The 25924-nt window shown below is 41.9% G+C and overlaps 1 protein-coding gene across 6 annotated transcripts in view; it reads left to right on the top strand.

Moving 5' to 3' along the window:
- acad8 (acyl-CoA dehydrogenase family, member 8) overlaps window positions 1-25924 on the top strand; it is a 103377-nt gene that overhangs the window by 60469 nt on the left and 16984 nt on the right. For 5 of the 6 annotated variants that reach the window (XM_072238509.1, XM_072238512.1, XM_072238514.1 and 2 more), the window contains exons 8-9: window positions 8398-8495; window positions 25628-25780. In XM_072238509.1, the coding sequence (XP_072094610.1) occupies window positions 8398-8495; window positions 25628-25780 (251 nt within the window). The remainder of the gene's footprint in view (window positions 1-8397; window positions 8496-25627; window positions 25781-25924) is intronic. The other variant, XM_072238515.1, reaches the window with a different exon arrangement.

The raw sequence follows: 25924 nt of genomic DNA, 5'->3' as shown, positions 1-25924 counted from the left end.
AATAAGTCCAATAAAAATAGAGTCAGTGAAGAGCCAAACCATTGGAGGCTGGGTGGAAAGGGCCCGTCCGAATGTGATGAATGCCATTCTACTGCATGAACTCACTGAACAGCTCACTGGTGAACGTCAGGCCATTATCAGTGACCAGAATGTCAGGCAACCTGTGGACTGCAAACACTTGCCTGAGTTTGTCTATGGTTGAGGGGGCTGTGATGTTGCTCATGATGTGAGCTTCGATCTACTTAGAATGCGCATCTACTATTACAAGAAAAATCTGCCCCATAAAAAGGCCAGCAAAGTCCAAATGTAGCCTAGACCAGGGGTGGTCTGGCCACTCCCATGGATGCAAAGTAGCTGGTGGTGACATATTCTGATTAGTCTGACATTGCGTGCATGATTTTACCTTGTTCTCCAGATCCTGATCCATTCTTGGCCACCAAACGTAGGATCTTGTAAGGCTTTTCATTCGAGACACTCCTGGGTGAGTCTCATGAATTTCCTCCACAATCTGTGAACGGCCAGGGGGCGGCACAATGACCCTCGCCCCCCAGAAAATGCAACCATCCTGCAGACTGAGTTCTGTCTTGCGTTTGGCATAAGGCCTCAATTCCTCTCCTTCCACTACTCTGGGCCAGACTTGTAAAAGAAAAGTCTTGACTTGGGACAAGACTGGATCCCTCTCTGTCCACTGCCTGATCTGGGTCACCCTTGCAGGTGTCTCTGACAGTCTCTCCAATGAAAATACAGTCTCTGGAGGCACATATGTAGTAACAGGTGTCTCAGGTAAAGGTAGTCGACTCATTGCATCAGCATTTGCATTATTTCCACCTGCTCTGTACACTATAGTGTACTGGTAGGCTGACAATGTAAGAGTCCATTGCTGTATCCTGGCTGAGGCTAGCGGTGGGATGCATCTAGTCTCACTGAACAGGCTCGTCAGTGGTTTATGGTCCGTATAAATTGTAAATACGCGTCCATAAAGGTACTGATGAAAGCATTTGACCGCAAAAACAATGGCCAGACCTTCTTTGTTTAGCTGTGAATATCCCTTCTCAGCAGCTGTCAGGGTACGTGAAGCAAAACCAATAGGCTTCTCTGAATGGTCCTCCATTACATGTGAGAGAACTGCCCCGACTCCATAGGGCGAGGCATCGCATGCAAGGGTGACCTCCTTGTCTGGGTCATAGTGAACAAGCAGCTTCGCTGAGTGGAGGAGTTCTTTCACTTCCTTGAAAGTTTTCTCCTGTTCTTCACCCCACTGCCACTTAGTGTTATTGTGAAGCAGCTTATACAGCAGGGTCAAAACTCTTAAGAGGTCAGGAAGAAACTTGCCATAATAATTCACCATGCCCATAAAATGTTCTGAGTTCCGTGACAGTCTTAGGGCTTGGGGCCTCCTTAATAGCTCTCACTTTGTCCTCCACAGGGCAAAGCCCCTCAGCTGTGATCTTGTGTCCCAGGTAAGTCACACTCGATGCCAGGAACACACATTTGCCGCGTTTCAACCACAGCCCTGCGTCTGAGAGCCTCTTCAGTACCCGTTCTAAATTAGCCAGATGCTCCACCTCCGTAGCCCCTGTGATCAAAATATCATCAGGGTACACTGCTACGTGCGAAATCCCCTGCAGCAAAGTGTTCATTGTCCTTTGGAAAATGGCAGGGCTGGACGCCACTCCAAACACCAGGCGATTGTACTTGAATAATCCCTTGTGCATATTAATTGTGACGTACTCCTTTGAATCCTTGTCGAGCAGCAGCTGTTGGTAGGTGTGACTCATGTCCAGCTTTGTGAACAGTTTACCCCCTGACAGGGTCATCCACCCGTGGCAATGGGTACCCCTCCAGCCTAGAGACCTGATTCACCGTAAGCTTATAATCCCCACATATCCTCACCGTTTTGTCTGCCTTCAAAACTGGAACAATGGGAGCCGCCCACCTTGAAAACTGGACGGGCTCAATAATGCCCAGCCTCTGTAAACGTTTCAGCTCCTCCTCGACTTTGCTTTTCATGGCATAGGGCACCGACCTGGGCTGAAAAAAACATGGTGCTGCCTCTTCATCTGCTTTTTCTAGATGGTGTGTGGCTGCCTGAGCCTGTTGAGCTTTCCCCTGCCCAGGCTTAATCTTACCCTTTGAACTTCTGAACTTTTTAGCTAAATATCCCTTTTTGCTACAAGCATGGCAGACAGTGTCTTTGAATTTGCAATCATTTACGTAGTGTGTCCCTCCACACCAGAAATATTCCACCCGCTTTGCCTGTTTACCAGTCTCCCTCCTGACTTGGTGCACTGCCGCCGACTGCGACCCCCACCCCGTGTCCTTTCTGGATATCCTTGACATTATTAGCAGCCATGCTTGGGCAATCTCTAAGACTTTCTTGAAAGTCAACGTTGGGGTTTCCCCTAACAGGCGGCATTGTATGCCGTCATTATTAATGCCGCATACCAATCGATCACGGAGTATGTCATCCAACACCACTCCGAAATCACAATACTCCGACAGCTGCCGAAGTTCGGCCACAAAATTGGCCACAGACTGACCTGGCTTCCTGAAATGGCTGTGAAGCTTACACCACTGGACTATCACAGAAGGTTTTGGATTGTAGCGGTTCCCCATGAGCTTGACCAGTTCGTCATATGGAATGTCCCCCAGTTTCTGCGGTGTGGCTAAATTCCTTATTAGCTTGTAAGTCTTTGCCCCCCACACACTCAGGAGAATAGAGCGCTTCTTAGCCTCCTCAGTAATTCCACTCGCACAGAAAAAGTGTCCCAACCTTTCCTCATACTCCAGCCAGTCCTCGTTTCCTTCCAGAAATTCACCGATAGTTCCAAATGTTGCCATTTGAAACACGAAGCTCCCATTCGAAAAACGTGCCGATACGTTCACAAAACCAGTTCACCTTGTCGCCAAAAATATGTAGTAACTTCTACTTTGAAAAAGGCACACTCGACAACTTCATGTCCAAGAAGCAATTTTATCTCAAACTTCAAAACCGTTATGTATATACAGAGGCTTTCACAACCCGTACAGTATGGCAGGAACACTATATACAGAGCACACCGGAAGTAAAAAGAACGGAAATAGAACCCCCCATTATCCTAATTAGTATTAACTTACTTTTAATAATGCTCACATTACAACAATGTCCAGACGCCATTGGCACCTTTTGAGGTCTTGAGCGACGGTTTGACCATGTCAGTGTGGACTTTGTTGGTCCTCTTCCCCCATTCCGGAGTTTCACCCACCTCCTTACCATGGTGGACCATACCACCAGCTGGCAAGTCGTCCCTCTCGCCTCGACAACGGCCACAAAAGTGGCTTGGGCATTCATCAGCACCTGTGTTGCTCAGTTTGGCACCCCACCTGATATTTCTTCCCAATTCATATCATATCTTTTGTCTATGATGGCCCAGAACCTCGGCACTAGGCTACATCATACCATGGTGTATCACTCACAGTCCAGTGGCTTATGAGAGTGGTTTCACTGCTCCCTAAAGGCTGCTCTGAGGGCTTCCCTGACGGATGAGTGTTGGCATGATTGTTTCCTGTGGGCCCTGCTGGGGCTCAGAATAAACCCCATAAGAGGACCTGCAGTCGACAGCAACTGAATTGGTATATGGACAGCTGTTACAAGTGCCAGGTGATTTTATCCCTGACACCACAACCGCCTGGTTGACTCCTCAACAACATTCTGCCCTCCTCAGTAAATTCAATTCCTTTGCACCTCTTCCTACCTCCCATCATGGCGTACAGCTCTCTTGGGTACTACATTCCACCTTGCTCGTTTTTGTCCTCCATGATGCATACCAACATCTCCCTTATGATGGCCCATTCTTCATTTTGGAATGGAGAGAAAAGACTTTTTATCATAGATAAGAAGTGTAAACCTCTTATTTTTGTAGTTCACCTTAAGCCAGCCCACCAAGGTTGGGAGGATTCCGCTACCATGCCCCTGGTGTCACAACATGACCACGAGTGTGTCAACACACCTCTGGATGAGCCAGAGGCACCTGCTGTTCCTCCACCCGTGGAACACAGGAGCCGAGCTGAGCGGCTCGTTCGAGCTCCAGACAAGCTCACAATGCCAGTTTTAGGGAATTCTGGAGGGGCCTGTGTCAGAATGTAACTGGTGGAAATGTACATTGTTCAGAACCACCAACATTAAGTTAGGGTTTCACTTTAAGAGGCTGTTCTGACGTGACGACATAATTATGTGAAGGGTTTTTAGCACGCTTTTGTTCAAATTTTGGAGTTCAGTAAGTGTGTTACAGTTTTTTCTTAAACATAAAACGCCTCACTTTATTTATGAAAACCTACAATATAAAGATATAAAGATGAACTTTGGACTAGATAAGTGCAGAACATTAAAAATATCGAAAAGTGCAATAGAGCTTGTAGAATATAAAACAGTGCAGCAGGGTACAAAACACTGAGGATGAATATGAAACATATAAGTATCTGAGACATCAACAAACACAGAAAATAGATCACAGTGCGATAAAGGGAAAATTCTTCAATGCTTTAGAAAATCTGCCAAACAGAGCTCAATGGTAAAAATATAACAAAGGCAATAAACACTTCTGCTATACCTATATTAATATACTCATTCAGCATAATATCTTGGTCTGAATCTGATCTGGAAAATATGCAAAGAAAAATAAGAACTGAAATGACAAACTTTAGAAAACACTATGTACACACGAACACACTTAGATTAACGCTACCTGGGAAAGAAGGAGGAAGAGGAATAACAGTCATAAAAATTTTACACAACAATCAGATAAAACCTCTAAGGATATATTTTCATCAGCGAAGACAGAACCCAGCACTGCATGTGAGCATATGCAATTCTGATAAGAAGTACACACCACTAACCTTAAATGAAAGCATAACCCAAAAAAATGAAGACATTATCACTATTGAAGGAAAAGTTAACCAGTGGAAGAGCATGACCCTCCATGGAAGAGATTCCCACAATCTGAGCTAACTAGATGTCAGCAAGGAAGTGTTAAATGCCTGACTCAGTGTTGGAGGCCTCTTCCCAGAAACAGACCGGTTCCTTGCAGCAATACAGGACCAGGTGGTTAACAAAAAAGTTATCAAAATACATAATAAAAGACCAACAAATTCAAGACAATGAATGCAGAAAATATCAAGAGAATCCAAAATATTACAGGATCCTGCAGCAGTTTAACTCAATCTGATTACATACACAGGCACAATCAGATGGCAAACTTCATTCATTAAAATCTTGCTTTAAGATACAAACTCATAAAAGACACCATGCTTTACTATAAATACAAGCATGATCCAGTTTTATATTATGACCGATTCATTATTACAGATAGGACAATTAATAATAACTATCTGGATATAATATTACAGGATGATCAAGCAGGGATAACTTATTTAATAGATATAGTCATTCCAAACACACATAACATACAGAAATGAATAAGTGAATAACTCCAGAAATATGCTAAATTAAAAGACTTTGGAACATGAACAGGGTATAGATTACATTGTCCCAATGGTGATATCTACAACTGGTGTCATCCCAAAGTGCCTACACAATAGCACCAAACAAATAGGACTACACATTATCTATGTAAATCTTCAGAAAGCTACGATATGAAACATAACTAGAAAAGTCTGAAATTCCCTCGCAGTTGAGAAATGAGTGTGCTTGGCCATGCCCGTACCTCAGGTTTTATCAGCTTGAGCTGAGGAAAATAAAAATACAGCAATAATAATAAATAGGCAATAAATATTGAGAACATGAGATGAAGAGTCCTTGAAAGCGAGTCCGTAATTTATGGGAACAGTTCAGTGATGGGGCGAGTGAAACTGAGTGAAGTTATCCCATCTGTTTGAGGGGTAATAACTGTTCATGAACCTGGTGATATGAGTCCTGAGGCTCTTGTACCTTCTTCCTGATGACAGTAGTAAATAGAGAGTATGACCTGGGTGGTGGGGGTCCCTGATGATGGATGCTACTTTCCTGCAACAATGCTCCGTGTTGATATACTCAATGTTGATATACTCAATGGTGGGGAGGGCTTTACCCATGCTGGACTGGACTGTATCCACTACCCTTTGTAGGAATTTCCATACAAACGCTTTGGTATTTCCATACCAGCCTGTGATACAGCCAGCCAATATAGTCTCCACCACAAACCTGTAGAAGTTTGTCTAAGTTTTAGATGACATACAAATCTTCACAAACTTCTAAAGAAGTAGAGGCACTACCATGCTTTCTTAAAAAGGCAGTTACGTGCTGGGCCCAGGACGGGTCCTCCGAAATAACACCAAGCTGTTGACCCTCTCCACCTTTGATCCCCCGATGAGGACTGGCTCATGGATCTCTGGTTTCCTCCCCCGATCAATAATCAACTCCTTGCTCTTGCTGACATTGAGTAAGAGGTTGTTGTTATGGCACCACTTAACCAGATTTTCAATCTCCCTCCTATATGCTGATTCGTCACCATCTTTGACAGTTGTGTCATCAACAAACTTAAATATGGTTTTGAAGCTGTGCTTAGCCACACAGTCATAAGTGCAAAGAGAGTAGAGCGGGGGTAAGCACACAGCCTTGTGATGCACCTATACTGATGGAGATTGTGGAGGAGATATTGTTGCCAATCCAAAGTGGGGTCTACAAGTGAGGAAATCGAGGATCCAATTACACAACGATGTATTGATGCAAGGGTTTTGAAGCTTAATGAATAGTTTTGAGGGGATGCTGGTATTAAATGCCAAGCTGTAGTCAATAAAGAACATCCTGATGTATGCATCTTTGCTGTTCAAATTGCTGCTGAACTGGACTGATGCCTCCTCCTTGTTAATGTTAACTTATTCCGTCCACTTCTCCAAATGATCCCACTGAAATATCCTTCCATTTAGTGAATTTACGTGAAAAGTATTCATGTCCACTAGATCTCTGTAGAGATTACTTGTTTGGTCCCCTAATGGGCTCTACTGTTTTCCAGGTTGCTTTCTTGCTCTCAGTGAACCTCCTGTGAATTTATAAAGGGAACATACTGGTCCTGAAATAACACTATTTCACTTTTAAATCTGTCTGTTTGTAGATTTAAGTGCATGTATAGTAATGTGCAAAGTTCTTTGGCATATATATATATAGCTAAGGTGCCTAAGACTTTTGCACGGTACAGAACTGTAGTAATTTTATGTATTGCACTGTACTGCTGCCACAAAAAACAAGCTTTATGATATGTGTGAGTGATGATAAAACTGATTCTGATATGGGCCCCTATTATGGACTGAGAGTGGGAAGGGGGCAGGGTGAGGGGAGGGAGCGGGAGCACCAGAGAGATGTTCTGTAATGATCAATAAACCAATTGTTTGGAATGAAATAATCTTGCCTGGTGTCTCAGGGCTGGGTGTGTCTGCACCTGTGCCACCCCTTGTCCCCGGCGCTCCCTCTCTGCCACCTGTCTCTCACCCCTCCCACAGCGCTCCACCCTCCCCATTCCTAACATCCTTTGCTCCCGCCAGATTTAGATTAGATTAGATTCAACTTTATTGTCATTGTGCCAAGTACAGATACAAAGCCAATGAAATGCAGGTAGCATCTAACCAGAAATGCAAAGAATAGTGTTATTTACAAAATAACTGCGAATAAAAAGTAAGTGCTACAGCACACAAATATAATAGTACTGAGACAGAACAATATGGGTGCAATACTGCTTAGCGCTCAATCTCCATTCCATGTTGACAAATACGGTACTGCGCAAAAGTCTTTGGCACCCTACCTATAGATATGTGCCCAAGACTTTTGCGCAGTACTGTAGCTTCTCCTAGTCTACTTTTACTGATTCTATCTTAAGCTTGTGAAATCAGTCTTCTGTCTCTCTGTGGTTGACAAAGTAAGCGGAAGTGAAATGTGGTGGAGGATATTCTGGAAGGAAAGCTATGTGCAAGCTGGACATATTTCTTCAAATGGAAAAAAAAAGTAGAGCTTCCACAAGTATTGTGCACTGGACACAGAAAATAAAATATAAGATTGGGGTTCTCTGTGTGGGACATGGATGATTGTCCTCATACAGTGTGTGATGGTAATAGTTTCTGGAATACCCAAAGGTGTTGAGGGTAGAGATGAGTTTAAAATTTCAAAACTGATTGTAGACATTTGTTAGGCGGACATGTTGCAAGCTGTGGAACTAAGGTGGGCAGATGGAGCTGGTCATAGATCAACTGTAATTCAGTTAAGCAGTCCTGTAGGCTCAGTGGCCTGCAAGACATACCTTTGTATGTCTGAAGCCAGTAAAACTGTATGAAAATGTCTCCTTCACAAGTTCAGTTACTCTATTTGTGTATCCTTATTTGACATTTTTATTCACAACTTAACATTTCTAACCTTATTTTTCATCTTTCCAGCTTCATGTTCATTAGGTGCTGCGTATGCTTCTATTGTTCTAGCTCGAGATCACCTCAAAGTCCGCAAGCAGTTTGGGGAGCCTCTTGCCAACAGTCAGGTATGAAGATTAAGTAGAGAATTAAGTGAGTGTGGAGTACCATTACTTTTTTTAACTGCCAGTGACATGTGTTGGTATAAGATATTGAGGATTCAACTTTCCAGAGCTGTGTGCTTAGCCCCTTACTCTACTCGCTTTACACCTATGACTGTGTGACTAAGTACAGCTCCAATGCCATATTCAGGTTTGCTAACGGGACCACGAGTCATGGGCTGAATCAAAGGTGGTGATGAATCAGCATACAGGAGGGAGATTGAAAATCGGGCTGAGTGGTGTCATTATAACAATCTCTCACTCAATATCAGCAACACCAAGGAACTGATTATAGACTTCACGAGAGGGAACCCAGAGGTCCACGAGCCAGTCCTCATCAGAGGATCAGAGATGGAGAGGGTCAGCAAATTTAAACTCCTGGATGTTAATATTTCACAGGAACTGTCCTAGACCCAGCACACAAGTGCAATTGCAAAGAAAGCAGGGCAGCATCTCTACTTCCTTAGGAGTTTTCGGAGATTCAGCATTACTTCTAAAACATCGACAAGCTTCTATAGACATCTAGTGGAAAGTATATTGACTGGCTGCATCACAGTCTAGTAAGGAAATGCCAGTGTCAGAATAGAAAATCCTACAAAAAGTAGTGGATTTGCCTCAGCAATAATGTTCCCTCTAAGGTGTATGCACATGCACATCTTTTACTACTTGTGCACAGAAGGTTGTCACCCTCTACCTCGTTGGCATATTAGGTATATTTCACGATCGTACAAAATCACATTTCCCTTTCTGGCTTCTGATGTGGACATTGTTGACAATGTGGAGTTTGCAATGATTTGTCTGCAGATTTTAGAACAGACTTATTCATACTGTTTTTATTGAAGAAATTATTGATTCACTGTCTCAATTTCCAAAGAAACAAAGGGCTTTAATAACATGTGAAAAGATTGACATTATTACATGCTGTTGGAGGGACGGAGGATGAGAGGTGACCTGATAGAGGTGTATAAGATGATGAGAGGCATTGATCGTGTGGACAGCCAGAGGCTTTTTCCCAGGGCTGAAATGGCAAACACGAGGGGGCATAGTTTTAAGGTGCTTGGAAGTACAGTGGCATGCAAAAGTTTGGGCACCCCGGTCAAAATTTCTGTTACTGTGAATAGCTAAGCGAGTAAAAGATGACCTGATTTCCAAAAGGCATAAAGTTAAAGATGACACATTCCTTTAATATTTTAAGCAAGATTACTTTTTTATTTACATTTTTTACAGTTTCAAAATAACAAAGAAGGAAAAGGGCCCGAAGCAAAAGTTTGGGCGCCCTGCATGGTCAGTACTTAGTAACACCCGCCTTTGGCAAGTGTCACAGCTTATAAACACTTTCTGTAGCCAGCTAAGAGCCTTTCAGTTCTTGTTTGGGGGATTTTCGCCCATTCTTCCTTGCAAAAGGTTTCCAGTTCTGTGAGATTTTTGGGCCGTCTTGCATGCAGGGCTCTTTTGAGGTCTATCCACAGATTTTCAATGATGTTTAGGTTGGAAGGCCATGGCAAAACCTTCAGCTCGCGCCTCTTGAGGTAGTCCATTGTGGATTTTGTTTTTTTAATTTTTATTTTAATTTGGATAAGGAATTCACAAGTATCATGAACTTTTTTCACATGTATAACCTTTTCCATTTTTTTATATATGTATAAAACTATAATTATTTGTACAATCCTAAGTACACATTATGATGATATAAAAAGAAATTAGACACTTAAATAGATAATTATGTGCAGTTGAAATTCTACTCTATTAGGCTAAGTAATGATACTAGTTGTTAAGAAAAATAGTAATAATAGTGGATTAATAATAATTTCCATATATCTCTTCTGGACCATTTCTTCTGGTCCAAAATGTTGTATGTAAGCCTATGTAACTACCATTGTAGGTGTTTATATCCTAACTTGTTCATGTTTGCTCCTACCCCCAAACGTAATTATCCAATCCCTATGTACTTATTTACTTAATTTTATAATTTTTTATCCCTTTCCCAAATCTTTTCCTTTACTTGTGTTAATTCTCCATTTTCCAAAAAAAAAGAAAACAAAAACAGTAAACACTTAGACCAGGGGTGCTTACATTAGCAATATTACGGTGTTGATGAGAAGAGCAGTATAAATCATTAGGAGAGTCATCTAAAGTCTGCTCGCTTTGGGGTTATATATTCAATCCATTTATTCCAAATTTGATAAAATTTTTCTTTTTGAATTCTCAGAGAGTAAGTCATCTTTTCCATTTTAAATATTTCCAAGATAATTTCGTGCTAATCTTCTAATGTAGGTGGTATTGGATTTAGCCACTTTCTAGTGATTGATTTCTTACTTGCCGCTAAAAGGGCCTGCAGCAACTTTATATCTTTCTTCTGTTCAAGAAACAATACATGCCCCAAATAGAGCGTCTCAAAGTTCAGAGGTATCTGGGTATTAAGTACCTTAACTAATGTTCTATGAATACCTTTCCAATATAAACTTAATTTAGGGCAATCCCAGAAAATATGGAGATGATTTGCCTCCTTGGAGCCACACCTTCTCCAACACGTCACGTTTGTGTCTTTATATTTTTCCTGATATGGGGTTTTGAAGTATCTTATAATATTTTTCCAACAATGTTCTGTCCAAGTCGAAGAATTAGTCGAAGACCACTGAAAGCTGCAGATTTTCCCCCAAGCCTCCTCTGAAAGTACCAACCCCGCTTCTTTCTCCCACTTCTCTTTAATATACAATGTGTTTACATTTTTAGCATGGGAGAGTGCATTATATAATCGAGAAACTGATTTACTTGGTATTGAACTGTAAGCCGAATTCAGAATCTTGAAAAATTCTAATTCTACTGTTGATAAGTCTGTATATCTACAACTCTGATTAACATAGTGTCATACTTGAAGGTACCTAAAAAAAAGTCATTGTGTTCTAGGCCATGTTTGTCCTGCAGGAATTGGAAACTTTGTAATACTCTTTTATGTATAAATGAGAGGTAGGTTGTAAGACCTTTCTTTATCCATAGTTCAAATCTTTTATCTCCTCTGTTGGGAAGGAATTCGGTATCATATGCACACCATCTGAAAAGTTTTAACATGTTATCGACTCCACATGAATTAACCACCTTCTACCATACTTTTAATGTAAGATTTATCTAGCTGTTTTTAAACTTTTCCAATTGGGCCATCAATCCTTTGTCAGCTATTGAGGCCTGTAGAGGAAAACTGTCAACCAATCCAAATTCTATTTCCTTCCATCTAGCCTTATATTCCCTATTACACCAATATAACAGAGGGGTTATCTGTGAAGCATAAAAATAATTTCTCAAGCAAGGAAGTACCATACCTCCTCCTTCCTTCCCTAACTGTAAGGTGTTATATCGAATTCTAGGTTTCTTTCCATGCCAGATAAAGCGGGAAATCTATTTGTCCCATTCCCTGAATTGATTATCATCCACCTCCACAGGTAAAGTCCGGAAAAGATAGAGTAACCGAGGAAGAATATTCATTTTTATGGTATTTATCCTTGAATTTAAACTTAAAAAGGGGATAAGATTCCATCTATGCATATCTGCTTTTATCTCTGAAATTAATGGCCTATAATTTACCTGTGACAGCGTTGAAAGATCCTTCGGCAGGGTTATTCCGAAATATCTTAATGATTTAGCTTCCCACTTAAGATCATATGTATCCTGCAGTTTTTTGGATGGTGTATAATTTAGGGACATAGCCTGCGTTTTCTTTACATTTATTTTATAACCTGATATTTTCCCAAAGTCATCCAACAGTGTAAACAATCCTATAAATGATTTTTCTGGTTCACTCAGATAGACCAAAACATCATCTGCGAATAACGCCACTTTCTGTTCAATCCCTGCCACCTTGGTACCTTTTACAGTTTCGCTCTGTCTTATTAGTTGGGCAAGCGGTTCAATGTATAGCACAAAAAGGAGAGGAGAAATTGGACATCCCTGTCTAGTGCCTCTCTCTAAAATAAAGGAATCAGAGAGGTCCCCATTTATTTTAATTGGAACTGTAGGGCTGTCATATAAAGTCTGGATTACTTTAATAAACTTTTCTTGAAAGCCGAATCTTCCTAACACTCTGTATAGGAATGCCCAACTAACTGAATCAAAAGCTTTCTCAGCGTCTAATCCCACTACCATTGTCTCTGTCCCATTCTTCGTAACCTGTTCTAGTATGTGTAGAGTTCTCCTTATGTTGTCCTGTGTTTGTCTTTGTTGAATAAATCCAGTCTGGTCAAATGGATTAGGCCAGGTAAAAGCTTTTCCAGTCTGCGCGCTAATATAGATGTAAATAATTTGTAATCTAAATTAAGAACGCTAACTGGCCGATAATTACCACATTCTAGTTTATCTTTACCCTCTTTAGGAATAACTGAAATAATCGCTTCTCTCCAAGAAGGTGGAGTTTCTCCTCTCTGCAAGATCCAATTAAAGGTGTTAAGTAGTAATGGGGCTAACTGTGTCTTCAGGGACTTGTACCACTCTGAGGTAAACCCATCTGAACCCGGGGACTTTCCAGCCTTTAACCTAGAGATGGCCACATTCAGTTCTTTGACAGTTACTGGTTCTAATAGGCATTCATTTTGTAAATCTGTAAGTTTGGGTAGATCTAAAGAATTCAATAAAGTGTCCATATAGGGCTCATTGGAAGCCCGGGGTTGGGAGTACAGCTCTCGATAATATGTTTCAAAACTCTTGAATTTTCCCTGTTGTACTCTCCACAAGCTTTGTCTTTGGATTCTTTATTTTATGAATTGTATTGTCTGCTTGTTGTTTTCGTAATTTATATGCTAATAATCTAGCTGATTTACCTCCTACTTCATAATTCTTTTGTCTCAGGTAAAGAAAATTTATTTGAGTTTCCAATGTCATATCATAAATTTCACTTTGCAATTTCTTAATTTCCTGTTTTAAATTAGAATTACTTTTGTTGCTATCTACAACTTGAAGTTGTTTTAATTTTCCTTGCAGGTCTGCTAATTTTTGTGCATTGATTTTTTTCATGTGAGTGGTAATGGAAATAATTTTTCCTCTCAGTACAGCTTTCAATGTATCCCATAAGATCACTGGTGATGTTTCTCCCATGTCATTAAGGTCTAGGTATTCTTTGATTTCTCCCCTTAATCTCTCCATTACTTTCAGGTTATTGAGTATATGTGAATTTAACCTCCATAGTGTTTTCCTCATTTTCCTTTCCAGGATTAGAGACATAGAGACTGGGCTATGATCCGACAGATCAATTGTTGCAATATTACAGTTTTTTATCCTGAGTCTATCTGTATTAAAGATAAAGAAATAGTCTATCCTTGAATAGGCTGAATGAGGGAAAGAGTAATGTGTATAATCTTTACTAGTGGGGTGTAATTCCCTCCACACATCTATAATCCCCAACTGCTCCATCAATAAATTCATTTTCCGAGTCAGAGGTTTATTCTGAGTAACTATTCTTGAAGAATCTAATGCAGGATTTAACCTAATATTAAAACCCCCTCCACAGATTACTACCCCTTGAGAGCTAATCATTAGGTCAAAAATGTGTCTATAGAATGACCATTCACAACCTGATGGAGCATAAACATTCAGCAATGTTATTTCTGTACCTTCTATTCTTCCTATAATTTTTACAAATCGTCCATCTTTGTCTTTAGTCTCTGAAATATGTTCATAATTAAGAGTACTTGATATTAAAGTAGCTACCCCTCTTTTGTGGCTCAATTTATATGATGAATAAAATACATGCTTAAAGCCCATTCTTTTTAATTTTTCATTTTCGGATTGGCTCATATGTGTTTCCTGGAGGAAAGCTATTTGTGCCCTCTCTTTTTTCAATTTAGACATACTCTTATTTCTTTTAATTGGATTCAAAACTCCATTAACATTATAGGAAGTTATTTTTACCAGTTCAATTTGCACTTTTCTCGAGTAGAAAAAAAAACACTCTCCTTTTCTAACCGAACAGTAAGCAATCCCTTCTCAACAGTAAACCAAAACATATAACCACACCCTAGACATTTTTGAACATATAACATTTGAAAATTTTTCCCGACTTCCCACAGTGAGGCCTGAGCACCGACCCGCCTCAGTTCAGAGGGATAACCTCTATCTTCACCCTGTGTCAGAGGGCCCTCCGCAGTGTGAATAATCATAGAGAATTTTCTCCTATTTATGTCTCGGCCATATTGCTATCATTCAAGTTATTCCATCTAGCTTATTTTCAGTTACCAGCTTTCATTTTACCTTTAAGTCTGATTTACTCTTTTCAGTCATTTCTCTTAATTAATCTGTACTCTCTGTACATTCGCGTCTGAATATTTGCAGCTTTTCCTTGTAGTTTGACACTCTGGTTCATGTGGAGCGTCCTCGCCACACTGGCTGCCACGACTTTTGCCGAATCCTCTCCAGTAGCGACTCCGGTTGGGTGATAACTTTAATAGGTAGTCCCTAGTCCGCCAGGTCCGACGTTGCCTCCTCCACTGTAGCGTAAGTTTTTGTCCCTTTGTCTTAAAAGACTCTCAGCCGAGCTGGATACAGGGTCTGAAATCTGATGTTGTTTTCCTTCAGGACCCTCCGTGTTTCCGCATAATCCTTCCGTCTGGCAAGGATCCCCGGTACGTAATCGTGGTCTAAACTGATTTTACAGTTGCTCCACATGAAACCTTTCTTTTGCCATGCCCGTTTAAGCACCCCTTCCTTCATTCTGTAACTGAGAAATTGACTAGAATCAATCTGGCCTGGGCACCTGCTGGAGGCTGTGGTGCCAACGCGCGGTGAGCCCTTTCTATCTGTAGGTCTTTTGCGGCCGATATATCAAGGTTCTCTCTAAGCAGCTTCTCCACGAAGGGAATCATCAATCCAGGTTTACCTTCAGTTCCTTCGGGAACTCCGTAGATCCTCACATTTTCCCTTCTTGAGCGGCCTTCTTGGTCTATTAGTTTCCACTGGAGCTGCTCTTGTAGCTTTAGCATTTCTGCTATCACTTCCTCGGCGTTTTGTAGCTTCTCCTCAATTCCTACAATCCTCACTTCGGCTTCATCTATCCGCAAGTTAGTTTTTACTATTTCTCCTTTAATATTTTCCAGCTGTTTGTTGTTGTCTTGTCGGAACTCACGAATCTCTCCGAGAATCAAAGACAGAGTCACCGATTCCCCCTCATTCTCTCCGTCCTGGCTTGCCGTGGGGGAGCTAGGCCCGTCGCCTTGCTGCGTCTCTTTGTGTTTATCAGCCTTCAGAGCGGACCTTTTAATCTTGTTCTTAGAGATCATCCTTGCCCCTTTTATTAATATAGTTATACAATATTAAGTATTTGTCTAATTTCGATTTTGGGGCAGTTTACCTTCTTTTTTGTCGAGAGACCTTTTCCTTACGCCTCCATTCCCTTGATGACCCGGAAGTCCTCCCATTGTGGATTTTGAGGTGTGTTTAGGATCATTATCCTATTGTAGAAGCCATCCTCTTCATCTTCAGCTTGTTTTTAACAGATGGTGTGATGTTTGCTTCCAGAACTTGCTGGTATTTAATTGAATTCATTCTTCCTTCTACCAGTGAAATGTTCCCCGTACCACTGGCTGTAACACAAGCCCAAAGCATGATCGATCCACCCTGTGCTTAACAGTTGGAGAGGTGTTCTTTTCACGAAATTCTGCACCCTTTTTTCTCCAAACATACCTTTGCTCATTGCAGCCAAAAAGTTCTATTTTAACTTCATCAGTCCACAGGACTTGTTTCCAAAATGCATCAGGCTTGTTTAGGTGTTCCTTTGCAAACTTCTGATGCTGAATTTTGCGGTGAGGACGCAGGAAAGGTTTTCTTCTGATAACTCTTCCATGAAGGTCATATTTGTGCAGGTGTCACTGCACAGTAGAACAGTGCACCACTACTCCAGAGTCTGCTAAATCTTCCTGAAGGTCTTTTGCAGTTAAACGGGGGTTTTGATTTGCCTTTCTAGCAATCCTACGAGCAGTTCTCTTGGAAAGTTTTCTTGGTCTTCCAGACCTCAACTTGATCCCCACCATTCCTGTTAACTGCTATTTCTTAATTACATTACGAACTGAGGAAACGGCTACCTGAAAACGCTTTGCTATCTTCTTATAGCCTTATCCTGCTTTGTGGGCATCATTTATTTTAATTTTCAGAGAGCTAGGCAGCTGCTTAGAGGAGCCTATGGCTGCTGATTGTTGGCACAAGGTTTGAGGAGTCAGGGTATTTATAAAGCTTTGAAATTTGCATTACCTGGCCTTTCCTGACGATGATTGTGAACAAGCCATAGCCCTAACAGGCTAATTAAGGTCTGAGACCTTGGTAAAAGTTATCTGAGAGCTCAAATCTCTTGGGGTGCCCAAACTTTTGCATGATGCTCCTTTCCTTTTTATCACTCAAAAATTGTACAAAACAAAAATAATATCCTAATCTTGCTTAAAATGTTGAAAAGAATGTTTCATCTTTAACGTTATGACTTTTGGAGATCAGTTCATCTTCTACTCACTTAACTATTCACAGTAACAGAAATTTTGACCAGGGGTGCCCAAACTTTTGCATGCCACTGTAGATACAAGGGGGATGTCAGGAGCAAGTTTTTCACACAGAGAGTGGTGGGTGCATGGAATGCACTGCCAGTGACGGTGGTGGAGGCGGATACGATAGAGTGTTTTAAGGGACTCTTAGATAGGTACATCGAGCTTAGAAAAATAGAGGGCTATCCGGTAGGGTAACTCTAGGCATTTTCTAGAATAGGTTACATGGTCAGCACAACATTGTGGGCCAAAGGGCCGGTAATGCGCTGTAGATTTCTATGTTCTATCTTGTATAGTATATGAGAAATAAGATTCATTGATGTCAGCAAGACCAATGAACATCTTTTAAACAATGAACATCAAACTGGACTTCGTAGTTTATTATCCTTAGAATAGCTTCAGGTTTACTTTCACTTAAAAATTTGGTGCGTACTTGTTGTCACGGGGATAGATGCTATGTAGCCTTCTCCCTGATGGGAGTGGGACAAATAGTCCATGAGCAGGGTGTGTGGGATCCTTCATGATGCTCCTGGCACCTTTCTGTATATACAGTATGTCTTGGTGGCGGGTAGGCTGATGCCATTGATGAATTGGGCAGCTTTGACTACCTGTTGTAAAGCCTCCCTGTTTGCCGCAGTGTAGTTTCCATATCAAGCAGTGATGCAGCTTGTTAGGATGCTGTCTACTGTGCATCTGTAAATGATGTGAGTCCAGCTCTCTTCAGCCTTCTCAGAAAGTAGAGGCATTGGCGAGCTTCCCTGATTGTGTATAATGTATTATGGGACTATGAGAGGTTGTGTGAGATGTGCACTCCCAGGAGTTTGAAACTGCTCAGTTTCCACTGCTGTGCTGCTAATGTAAAGAGGAGTGTGAGTAGTGCAAGTTCTCCTGAAGTCGATAACCATCTCTTTTGACTTGCTGACATTGAGGAAGAGGTTATTTGCCTGGTAGCAGGCCTCAAGTTCTCCACTTCCTCTCTGTAGGCTGTCTCATCTCCCACCACTGTTGCACCATTGGTGAAGTTGACAATGTGTGTGGCCATGCAGTCATGTGTGAACAGAGTGTACAACAATGGGCTCAGCACACAGCCCTGGGGGGCACCCATGTTGAGAATGATTGGGGGGGAAGTGGTTATGCAACCTGACTATCTGAGGTCTGTTGGTTCAGAAGTCCAACACCCAGTTGCACAGTGGTGTATTTAGACCAAGGAGTAGGAGTTTGTTCATCAAGATCTGTGGGACCATAGTGTTGAATTACAAACTGAAATCCAGAGACAGCATTTTGACATAAGTGTCCTTGTTTTCTACGTGTGTCGGGACCAGGTGAATGACAGGTATCTCTAGAGTTTACTGAGAATGGTGCAAAACACTAAAAACATCCAGTTCTGTGGCAAAAGTGCTTTGTTAATGAGAGAGTTCAGAGGAGAATGGGTAGAGTGATTGAAGCTGGCAGGAAAGCGACAGCAACTTAAATAACCTCGTTATTACAACAGTCGTGTGCAGAAGAGCATCTCTGAATGCACAACTTGTCAAACCTTGAAGTGAATGGGCTACAGCAGAAGTACTTCATAAAGTGGCCACTGAGCGTATGCGTCTATCAGAATATAAGGCAAGGATAACAGGTTTAGGCAGCGCGTTCAGGCACAGCGGCATCTCAAAGGCCAACCATAGGTGTTTTTTTCTTTGTCAAATATGTTTTTTATGATACACAAGACTATACTGGACTCCCCAAGAACTTCGGGTCCAGCAGGTCTACCACATCAGTGAGCTGCTGATTGATTGGATTAGCCGAGAGGGGTGTCAAAGGAGCCAACCAGTGTGTTGGAGAAGCTGGTTTGGGTTCAGAGGAGCTGACCATGTTGTTGCCCCTACTCAAAGGCCTTGGAGTTGGTGCACGAAGGTGGCGTGCAGTGAAACCATGAGTGTTTTTCTTGGACGTTTCTCTTGCAATTGCAAGACCCTGTTGGAAATTGATAATGTGAAATGCCACAGGGCTGTTTCCCTTGTTTGGTGGTAAGACAGGCGGCGTGGGAGCTGCGTAGCCTCAGTTGTAGTGAGGGCTAGGCCTCAAGCCACAGGGATGCCAGAAACAGTGTAGCATGGTATCTGTGTTTGGTTGGAGGCTGGCCTCTCCAGTAGTCAATTGGAATGACAGGCTGGATTGTGTAAACACGAGGAATTCTGCAGATGCTGGAAATTCAAGCAACACACATCAAAGTTGCTGGTAAACGCAGCAGGCCAGGCAGCATCTCTAGGAAGAGGTACAGTCGACGTTTCAGGCCAAGACCCTTCGTCAGGACTAACTGAAGGGTCTCAACCCACAACATCGACTGTACCTCTTCCTATAGATGCTGCTTGACCTGCTGCATTCACCAGCAACTTTGATGTGTGAGGCTGGATTGTGTGCGCCTTTTTGTTGCACACTGCCAGGAGACTGTACCATCAATTTGCGGGACATGTCTCTCAGGGTTTTGGACTATATATGTATTTTTTTTGCTCACTATTTTGAATGTGCTGTGTATCTTTTGCATCTTCGCCCCAGAGAAACACTGGTTCATTCAGCTATATCCTTGTATGGTTGAATGATAATTAAACTTGATTTGATAGAAATGCAAGAGAGCAGAGGAAATCAGGAGAGCGAAAAGAAGACATGAGGAAGAAGACAGCAGGTGAAGGAGAATCCCAAGGGCTATATATGAATTACAGAGGTAGTAATGGCAGACAAACAGAATAAGTACTTTGCATCAGTTTTCACTGTGGAAGACACTAGCAGTATGCCAAAAGTTCCAGAGTGTCAGGGCGCAGAAGTGAGTGAAGTTGCCATTACTAGGGAGAATGTCTCAATGTAGATAAGTCACCTGGACCAGATGGTGTACACTCCAGGGTTCTGAGAGAGGTAGCTGAAGAGATTGTAGAGGCATTAGTAATGATTTTTCCAGATTCACTATATTTTGGAATGATCTTGGAAGACTGGAAAATTGTAAATGTGACTGCACTCTTCAAGAAGGGAGAGACGCAGAAGAAAGGTAATTATATAGGCCAGTTACTCTGACCTCAGTGGTTGTGAAGATGTTGGAATCAATAGTTAAAGATGTGGTTTCAGGGTACTTGGAGGCGCATGATAAAATACACCAAAATCAGCGTAGTTTCCTTAAGAGAAAATCTTGCCTGACAAATCTGTTAGAATTCTTTGAGGAAATAACAAGCAAGGTAGACAAAGGAGAATCAGTAGATGTTGTGTACTTGGATTTTTAGAAAGTGTTTAGTGCACAATGTCAGTATATCATCCCTTGGGTTAGAGTGTGAGGGATCTTCAGGCTTGCATTTCAATTTCACCTGGAGTCCACCCCGGCAGCCACATTTCCTGACGTAATGGAGATATTACCCAAGTTTCCAATTGCTGCCCTCACTCCCTGGGTGGTCTGGAGACCCATGTCTCTCAGGTCCAAAGATCATTAGCTACTTTAGTGAGCTTGAAACAGTGTTATTTACTGTAGTCTCTGTGGCTGCAGATTTCAGCTACAGTAGTTCCAAATGGGAATATCTGATGATTCCCTATGGAGCTCGCTATTCACCAGCACCATAAATTGCTGTTTGGAAAAACTTGGAAAGTTTATTTTTTTCAATTGAGAGATACTGCATGGACCAGGCCCTTCCAGCACAATGAGTCACACTGACCAGCAACCCACCTATTTAACGGTAGCGTATTGCAGGATAATTGACAATTGACCAACTAATCTACTAATTGGAATGTCTTTGGAAACCAGACCTCCAGAAGAAACCCACGCATATCAGGGGAGGAACATACAAGCTCTTTACAGATGGCATCGAAGTTGAATTCTGAACTCCAGAATGCCCGGAGCTGTAATAGCGTCATGCTAACTTCTACGCTACTGTGGCACCCCAAAAACCAAGAAACACTAGCAGCCCCAATCAAAAAATACAGAGAAAGTTGATGATTGTGATATACTGATATTGTGTACTAGAACCACAGGAGTGTAATTCAGGCCCTTGTTAAAGAATTGACAGACAAGTTAAAGCTGATGCAGTCAAAGGTCTGCTGGCAGCCTGGGTACATAGTTGGCTTAGAGTGGAAGGAAGAGAGATGTTGGTGGACAGTTGCTCTTCCTAATGGACGGAAGTGTAGTGGTGTTTTCCCAGAGCTGGCCAGCAGGTTTACTGCTGCTTCTGATATATAATAATGGAGAAAGGAGACATAACTTAATATTATAAACCATTACGTAAGACCATAAGGCATAGGAGCAGAATTAGGCTATTAAGACCATCGAGCCTGCTCCACCTTTCCATAATAGCTGATCCTGGATCCCACTCAACCCCATACACCTGCCTTCTATAAGAAGAAAATAGCAAAGGAAAGGAAAGGATACCAAGGGAGACTTTTTTTAAAAAATATAAAATGGTCAGCCATTTACCCCCTTACAGCCCATCTTTAACCTCAGTACTACTATCCAGGACTAACTCCATCAACCAACAATTCACTTTATATCCAAAATTCTGCTGATTTCTGACTTGACCATATTAAACTTGAATATATTAAGTAGCATTCCAACGATTCACAACCGTCTGGTTGAGAAGGTCACCTAAATCCTGAAAATCGGTCACTTCATTTTGAGCCTTGACAAGAACACAAGAAAACAGGAGCAGGAGTAGGCTACTTCTGCCCCCTCCTGCCATTCAATATGATCATGGATGTCATATGCTGGCCTCAAACCCTTTTTTATTATTACTTATTTATTTATTGAGATACAGTGCAGAATAGGCCCTTCCAGCCCTTTGAGCCGCGCTGCCAAGCAACTCCTGATTGAACCCTAGCCTAATCACATGACAATTTGCAATGACCAATTAACCTACCAACCGGAGCGTCTTTGGACTATGGGAGGAATCCGGAGGAAATCCACACGGTCACGGGGAGAATATACAAACTCCTTGTAGACAGCAGTGGGAAATGAACCCGAGTCGTTTGTACCGGTTCTTCTGTGCCACTTTCCCATAAACCTCAATTTCTCCATCTTTCAAATATTTACTTTAAATATATCAAATCATCTTTCCTCCAAAACCCTTGGGAGTGAGAATTCTGAGCTGCAGTGCCTCCTGAGAAAAGGAATTTCTTACTCATCTCAGTTTTAAATACTGTCCCTTTATTTTGTATTTGTGTAGCCTTGTTTGTGACTCTACCACTGGTGGAATTCTCTTGTTCTAATGAAATAAAACACTTAACCCTGTCAATTCCTGTGAGAGATACCGTAAAAAAATTTCTATATTTCAAAGATATTAACCTCTTAATCTTTAAAACTGTAAAGAATTTGTTTAAACTTTGTGCACAGGACTATCTGACAACCACCTACCCTCCTCCCCAGCCCCACATCACTTCACTATGCTCCCTCCAAATGCATAAAACCTCCCTTGGATAAGGAGACCAGGCTTATACACACTATTCCAGTTGCCATCTATAATTGGAGCACAGAGACCAACATACTGTGAGCCTTCTTAATTGCTGTCTGTATCTGAGTTATGTACAAGCACATCCAGGTCTCTATGAACCACAACACTTTTAAAATCTCTTGCCAGGAAAACAAAATATGCTTTTCTCTTTTTCTGCGAAAATGGATGACTTCATGTTACATTCTGCTGTTATGTCCTCACTCATTCACCCAGGATAGTAGAGAGTTAGTAAGGAGAATCAGGAACAGCAAAATAATCCAAACATTTCAATTTTTCACAGGAACAAGTGACCTGAAGTTACATAAATATTTGAAGATGTCAAAGCAGGTTGCAAAGGCTGTTTTTAGAATTATAAATAAGATCTTTACATAGAGTAGATTATAAAAGGAAATAGAAATTTGGTAGGATATCATCTGGGATAGCAGATAGTTACTTCACTTGATTTATCAGTGATAAAATTGGAACAGTACAATGTTTCAACTTGTGGAGCTGTTGCCTTACAGTCCAGTGACCCAGATTTATCCTGACCTCAAGTGTTGTCTGTGTGGAGTTTCCATGTTCGCCCCATGATTGTGGGTTTCCTCTAGGTGCTCCAGTATAATTGCACATTCCAAAGACATGCAGGTGAGGAGGTAACTGACCATTGTAACTTATCACCATGTGTAGGTGAGGATAAAGTACAGCAGGGACGGGTGTTGATCAGAATGTTAGGCGAATAAAATGATTTAGGTAAAAATTTAGACTAGTGTAAAAATGTGCACTGGGTGGTTGGTGAGGGCTCTGGGCTGAAGGAACACACAAAATTGCTGGAAGAACTCAGCAAGTCAGGCAGCATTTATGGAAGGGAATAAACAGTTGATGTTTCAAGCTGAAACACATCATCAGGACTGAAAAGGAAGGGGGTTCAAGAGCCTGATGGTTGTAGGATAATAACCGTCCTGAACCTGGTGGTATGGGAACTGAGGCTTCTCTGCGTCCTGTTCCAAGAAGAGGACCAGACCTGGATGGTAGGGGTTGTTAAACTTGGATGCTGCTTTCTTGTGGCAGCACTCCATGTAAGTGTACTTAATGATGGGGAGGGCATTGCCTGTGATAGACTGATCACTTTCTGTAGACTTTTCCATTCCTGGGCATTGGTGTTTCTGTACTGTGATGCAACCAGTCAGGATAATCTCCCATTATGCAACCATAGAAGTTTGTCAAAGTTTTTGGTGATGTGCTAAATCTACTCAAATTTCTAAGGTCCAAGCAACACACATCAAAGTTGCTGGTGAACGCAGCAGGCCAGGCAGCATCTCTAGGAAGAGGTGCAGTGGACGTTTCAGGCCGAGACCCTTCGTCAGGACTAACTGAAGGAAGAGTGAGTAAGCGATTACTCCCTTACTCACTCTTCCTTCAGTTAGTCCTGACGAAGGGTCTCAGCCTGAAACGTCCACTGCACCTCTTCCTAGAGATGCTGCCTGGCCTGCTGCGTTCACCAGCAACTTTGATGTGTGTTGCTTGAATTTCCAGCATCTGCAGAATTCCTGTTGTTTGCGTTCAAACTTCTAAGGTACTGCCTTTGTGATGCCATTTACAAGCTGGCCCCAGGACAGTTCCTCTGATATGTTAACCCCAAGAAATTTCAAGCTTCTGACCCTGTCCACCTCCATACCCCTAATGAGGACTGCCATAATGACTTCCTGCTTCCTCCTGTAGTTGATAATCAGCACTGTGGTTTTCCTTATGTTCTTCAGCCCACAGGTTCTTTGCAGATCCTTTGGCCGTCGTGTCTGTGCTGAACACAATGCTAAATTAAACTAAATCTATTCTGCCTGCATATCCCTCCCTTCCCTGTATACTCATGTACCTATCTAACGGCCTCTTTACAGTGGTCCCCAACCACCAGGCCACAGACCGGTACCGGGCCGCAAAGCATGTGCTACCGGGCCGCGAGGAAACGATATGAGTCAGTTGCCACCTTTCCTCATTCCCTGTCACGCACTGTTGAACTTGAACATAGGGTTGCCAACTGTCCCATATTTACCGGGACATCCCGTACATTGGGCTAAATTGGTTTGTCCCATACGGGACCACCCTTGTCCCGTATTTCCCTCACTAAGGTAGAGTGTTCCTATGAAACCGTTCGTAAGCCGAAATGGCGTAAAGCGAAGAAGCAATTACCATTAATTTATATGGGAAAAGTTTTTGAGCTTTCCCAGACCCAAAAAATAACCTACCAAATAACACATAAAATCTAAAATAACACTAACATATAGTAAAAGCAGGAACGATATGATAAATACACAGCCTATATAAAGTAGAAATAATGTATGTACAGTGTAGTCGGAAAGATTAAGCCAAAACTGACTTGTGGAAAAAAAATCGGCACATACGCGCATGCGCACGTCACATATGCACACGTCACGCATGCGCACATCGGTGCCTGTGCAAGGCTTCATGGTCATGGTAGTCTTTCTTGGGGTAAACACAAGTGTCCCGTATTTGACTGCTACTTTTGTCCCTTATTTGGGAGTGAAAAAGTTGGCAACCCTAACTGTAAAAAGACATGTTGAGGTGAGTTTAACCCTACTTGAGCACCCCCCCACCACCACCCCGTCGGCCGGTACACAAGAATATTGTCAATATTAAACCGGTCCGCGGTGCAAAAAAGGTTGGAGACCCCTGTTCTACACTATCCACAATGCCACCAATCTTTGTATCATCTGCAGACTTACTAGCACACTCATCTGCATTTTCATCCAAGGCATCTAAAAAACAACCGAGGCCCCAGCACCAATCTTTGAAGAACACCACTAGTTATGGACTTCCAGCCAGAATATCACCACTTCACCACCACCCTCTGTCTTCTTTACCTTGAGCAAATTAACTTACAAGGATATATGTAATAAATGTTCTGTCTTGAAAGGTTTTAACAGTAAGCAATGAAAACCATTTCCTTCAGCAGGAGTGGTTATGAACTTTTTGATCACAGAATAACCAGAGGTGATTTGAATTGATGCAAGTTCAATAATAAGTTTGCAAGGACAGTTAGATATGTGTAACAGAAGGACCATTGGGAAGCAGTGTCCCATTGGAATTGAGCCGTCTTGGAATCCTTTGCACTATTGCTTAGTTTTGCTTCTTTCAGTACCTGCAGTTTAAACTGGCTGAAATGGCGACCGGACTAGTGGCAGCTCGTTTGATGGTACGCAATGCCGCTGCAGCACTCCAGGAGGGTCGCCAGGATGCTGTGGCTCTTTGTGCAATGGCCAAGCTCTTTGCAACTGATGAATGTTTCACAGTAAGTATTGAGTATCCTACCACCTCGAATCAAAGGTAATGAAAAATCCAGTAAAACAATCACACACTCAACTCCAAACCAAAGTCTTGTATTTCATATGTGCTGCCAAAGGAACAGGACTCGAGGCACACAAATGTTATTCAT

Source organism: Mobula birostris, chromosome 20 (assembly GCF_030028105.1).
Source record: "Mobula birostris isolate sMobBir1 chromosome 20, sMobBir1.hap1, whole genome shotgun sequence".
Lineage (NCBI taxonomy): Eukaryota > Metazoa > Chordata > Chondrichthyes > Myliobatiformes > Myliobatidae > Mobula > Mobula birostris.
Note: the sequence above shows the minus strand (reverse complement) of the source record. Positions and strands in the feature narration are given on the sequence as shown.